The following is a 4,557-nucleotide window of genomic DNA, read 5'->3' on the forward strand; positions in this document are numbered from 1 at the left end:
ACAAGACACTATTTTTCAGGGGGAGCATCAAATTCTCCCATTGGGGGGGGAATCCAGGTTGTGAAGGTGAGAATTTGGTAGACTTTGAGATTAACCATTCAGGGGAATTGCCCTTGACTGTAGAAGACATTGAGCCTACCCAATCCCTTCCTGTTATTAAGGGTCTGGCTGTCTACAAAACTTACTAGAGAAGGCAGGAGTAGCCTACAACAGTACCAGTTGAGTCTGGAGCAAATCTCTCTCCCGAAGTCACCCTTCAATTCCAAAGATCGGCTTCTCATGAGAATGCACTTGCAGCAGTACAATCTGAGGTACAATTCCCTTATTCGTATCCGTTATCTACTGATCCTTTTGAATCTAACGTTGATAATTTAGAACCTCTTTTTATGGTACCAATTAGCGAAGGTCATGAGCAGAGATATCCTTCATGTGTTAAAAATAAACCGGATCATCTTTGTTTATCTTCTGGTAACTGTGTTGACTATCCTATCTCTAATTATTTCACCATCCTAAGAAGAAGAGGACTGTTGGATGTAGGTGGGTGTTTGTAGTCAAGCACAAACTCAACGGATCTATCAAGAGGTGTAAGGCCCGACTTGTAACAAGGGGCTATCCTCAAACATATGGAGTTGATTACTTGGATACATTTGCTCTAATAGCTAAGATAAACACTATTTGTGTCATCTTATCTCTTGCCTCAAACTTGGATTGGCCGCCATGCCAATTTGATGTAAAAAATGCTTTCCAGATTGGGTTAATCTTCAGGTTTTCAGATACAGTGGCGAGTAGGGGTGGGCGGGGAAGTGGGTGCTCATGGGTTCAGAGAGCCGACAAGGGGCGGCTGGGGAAGTGCATGCTAATGGTTCAGGGGTGGCTCAACGGGACCGGGAAATCTGGAGAGGGGAGAGGGGGTTAGCAGAGGGGGGATGGGGCATGTAACATCAGGGCTAGGTTACCAAGATGGTGTTTTGGGTGGGTTTGGCAGTGGGTCATATAGGGGAGGGTGGTGATGCACTCCGAACTCACGAAGGTGCACAAAATTACGAGTGCATCACCATCAAAAAAATTCATATTTATTTGTTATATCCTTCACAGTAAATAATTTACATGTGAAAGAAATCTAGGTAAAAACATGATATCTTTATAGACATTGAAATCAAGACAGCCACAAATTGTCATACACTCCATGAGTATCCCACATCAGAGAGTTTTTTGAAACTTAGAAGACACCGTAAACACGATTCGCATAGCAGACTAGCTTATAGATGATATAATATTCAGATAACAAAGTTCTCAACTGAGGGTTCAGAGAGACTCATTCTGCAGAGAACGAAGTTACTGCAACGGCTCAGAAACCGTGAATTTTGATATTATCTTTCTTCACAATCCCAGCCTGTAGAAAACAAAAATGTGCATCAGGTCCAGACTCCTCCAAATTGTGCATTATAAGACCCTCTAATGGAATCATCAAGGCAGCAACTTTGACAATTTTAAAATACGACAAACAGAACATTTAACATCATCAAACCATTATGTGGTGGAGTGCGTAAATACCTGGACTAGAAACGAAGATACATTCTTACGCTGATCACCTTGAAGTTGAATGACCTGCAGACCAACAGCAAGATGACATTTAGGGGGTGTGTATTGGAAACTAAATTATAGATTTTACCGTTAAGCACGCACCTGCCCTAGTTCTGGGTCCTGGACAACAGTACCATTGCAGCAAAACTCCTTCTTAAGGTCTTTGAGTATCTTGTTGTAACTGAACTCTTTCTTCAGTCCCTGCACAGTAGTCAGGCTTTTCCTGCCATTGCGTTGCTGTACACGGATGTGCACATACTCTTTTGTCCCAGCACCAGAGTCCTCAGCAGTTGCCTCGGCAAAGGGATCTGAACCCAAGAAATAGAAATTCCATTAGATAAATGGAGGGACGCATAAGAAAGGATGAGAGACAAACAAGGTAACAATAAATGCTCATATCTCATGAAAAATATAAAGCACTAATCTAGTATCCAAATAGTGAAAACGTCATCTACGTGAGATTTTTTCCATGGCCACTACCAAATTTTCTACACGCTCGTTTCGCACTCTGAAGGCTCATTGAATCAGAATTTTTTCGTTTCCAACTATGAACGTGCACGGAAATCATCAACAATCAAGAGAACTGTGAGAGAAAAATAAAGGGGGTAGCCTTCTATGAGAGTATAACTCCTTAAAAATAGATTGATTCGTATCATTGTTCTCTCACGTACCAAGCCGTGAAATTGTTTAGTTTTTGGGCATAATTCAGATTCATAAAAGGGTATGCTCTCTCACTTGATGTATAATGATAAGGCAAGTGTCATCCAACTAGAGTCACATGATCACATCTATATACCTTGAAGTAAAAGTCCAATAAATTAAAATGGAGTAGCCTACCATCACTTTTCATAAGTTCTAGGAAAAGCGATGTATCCAAGTGAATGTGGGATTTGATGCACTCGTCTCTGCTGTGATTAAAACATATAAAAATGAAAATGACAGACTAACAGAGAAGAGGCTAAGAAGCAACAGTAAACAATAACTTCTATGCCTACAGTTCAAATCCCCACACTCACAACCTTATATTTTCACCAGTAGATATGCATATTGCTCCAGGTCGTTAAATCAGATCTTATAGATCATGTTCCTAACACCTGAACTAACGACTTCAGATTCATATGAATTATAGCCAAGCCAAACCTAACCAAAACATTTAGGTTGTCAATAACGCCCAGATAAGCAGTTTAGCTTGGTGAGTAGATCAGGTTGGTCAGGTTGCTGAAGAAACAACTACACACCAATTCTCAAACTGCACAACTACTAAATTACAACAGTACTGTATCGATGACTGAAAATGATCTCTCGAGCATCTAGGTACCCAGGTTTTCAATTAAAAAACTTATCCAATTGAATTCAATTAAAAATATGATCTCTCGGGCATCTAGGTACACATGCATGCATTCAAGCGCACAAACACACTCAAATGAGTTATGAATTAACAGAAAACATACCAAAGGCAGTGGGAAGCTGTACGTCGATGTCAGACATGAAACTTAGCTGATTCAACTAAGCGGGCCTGCTAAACAGAATGCTCAGACCTGGATCATATTTAAAAAAAAAACCGATAAATCATCATGACCTCAATAAAATATAATCAAGATAAGAACAACATAACAGGCACAGATCACATAATCCAAAAGAAGTTTCGCAACTCATCCACAATCATCAACTGTGTAACCATAAGGGGGTTAAACAAAATTTATATCAAATCAATTGCAATCTCGCCCTAGGAAAAAATAAAAATTGACACCCAAAAACAAAACGAGGGTACTAAAAAAGCACCAAACTTTTCGGCTTCATCTAATCAAATATGATAATAATATATTTTTCGAGTAATTTACTGGAAAAATAAAAGATCAGAACACCAAAAAGAACTTAATTTACATTTGTTTTTCCAGATCAGGGAGTGAAAATTTAAAAATGCATCTTGTAAACAATAAAAATTAGTTCTACACTCTCAGAATATTATCAATTTAAAAACAAACCAAGCAAAGATCTCGAATTTATACAAAACCCCTAAAATTCAGACCAGAAATTAAACCATCAAAACCCTAAAACAGAGACGAACAGAATCGAGGGGAATCGAAGGGCGAATTACCTGATCCGATAATTAGGGTTTTGGAATTGGCAAGTCGGATCGAGAAAAAACCCTAACCCCAAATATCAGATAAGCCTGAGCGAGCTCTCCCGACCTCTCTCTCGCGTTTACAAGATATAACTCTGTTTGGGAAAACGGAAAAAGTGAATGGAAAATTGGGGATTACAGAGAGATATAAATTAATTAATTAATTATTAAAATTAAATTTAAAATTATGTGAAAGGTAGGACAGTGGGCTTTGGTTGAGTTTCACGCGCACAAGTTTTGATTAGATGGTATACGTACTATACGAGCTGGATGTGGGCACCGGTTTCGGGGTTTGTTAGTTTGAGTGACAGCTGTCGGTTAATGGGAGCGAGTAGAGGTAAATAAGAACAGCTACGTATCACTTTTGGACTAGGATTGTCTGCCCTCCCATTTCGGTGCCTTTCTCGTGCCCTCCTGTTTGTGTGGTCACAGTTAAGCCACGTCAATATTTTATATTATTATTTCTTTTTGTTTTATTATTTTTATAAAAAAAACAATATAAAATGTTGACGTGGCTTAACCGTGACCACACAAAATAAAAGGGGACGGAAGGGCACCCGAAATGGGAGGGCAGACAATCCAGGTCCATCACTTTTTGGGTTGGTAAGTCTGTCTACTGACCTTGTCTGCTCTGGAATTAAAAACGTTTTATGATGGTAATTGACGTCAGCTTGAAGGGCATCTTGACATCTTTCTTATGGCTGGTTTGATATTGTTAAGCTTTGAAAAAAAAAAATGTTTTTACTGTGCTGTGAGAATAAGCAGCAGAATGTTTGGTAAATTTTTTTGTAAAAATGCTTTTAGAAGAAAAAAAACAGTATTATAGTGTTTAGTAAATTTTTATGTAA

The 4,557-nt window shown here is 38.8% G+C and overlaps 1 protein-coding gene across 1 annotated transcript; it reads right to left on the reverse strand.

Moving 5' to 3' along the window:
* Positions 1-1,121: 1,121 nt before the first annotated feature.
* Positions 1,122-3,939, reverse strand: LOC114819629 (protein translation factor SUI1 homolog 2-like). The gene is made up of 5 exons (XM_029088937.2): positions 3,683-3,939; positions 3,036-3,122; positions 1,687-1,892; positions 1,555-1,608; positions 1,122-1,393 (listed from the first exon to the last, which is right to left on the reverse strand). Exons 2-5 carry the CDS (start codon positions 3,070-3,072, stop codon positions 1,349-1,351), a joined length of 342 nt encoding a protein of 113 aa, XP_028944770.1. The 5' UTR covers positions 3,073-3,122; positions 3,683-3,939; the 3' UTR covers positions 1,122-1,348.
* Between the last annotated feature and the right edge of the window lie 618 nt (positions 3,940-4,557).

Source organism: Malus domestica, chromosome 11 (genome assembly GCF_042453785.1).
Source record: "Malus domestica chromosome 11, GDT2T_hap1".
Taxonomy (NCBI): Eukaryota; Viridiplantae; Streptophyta; class Magnoliopsida; order Rosales; family Rosaceae; genus Malus; species Malus domestica.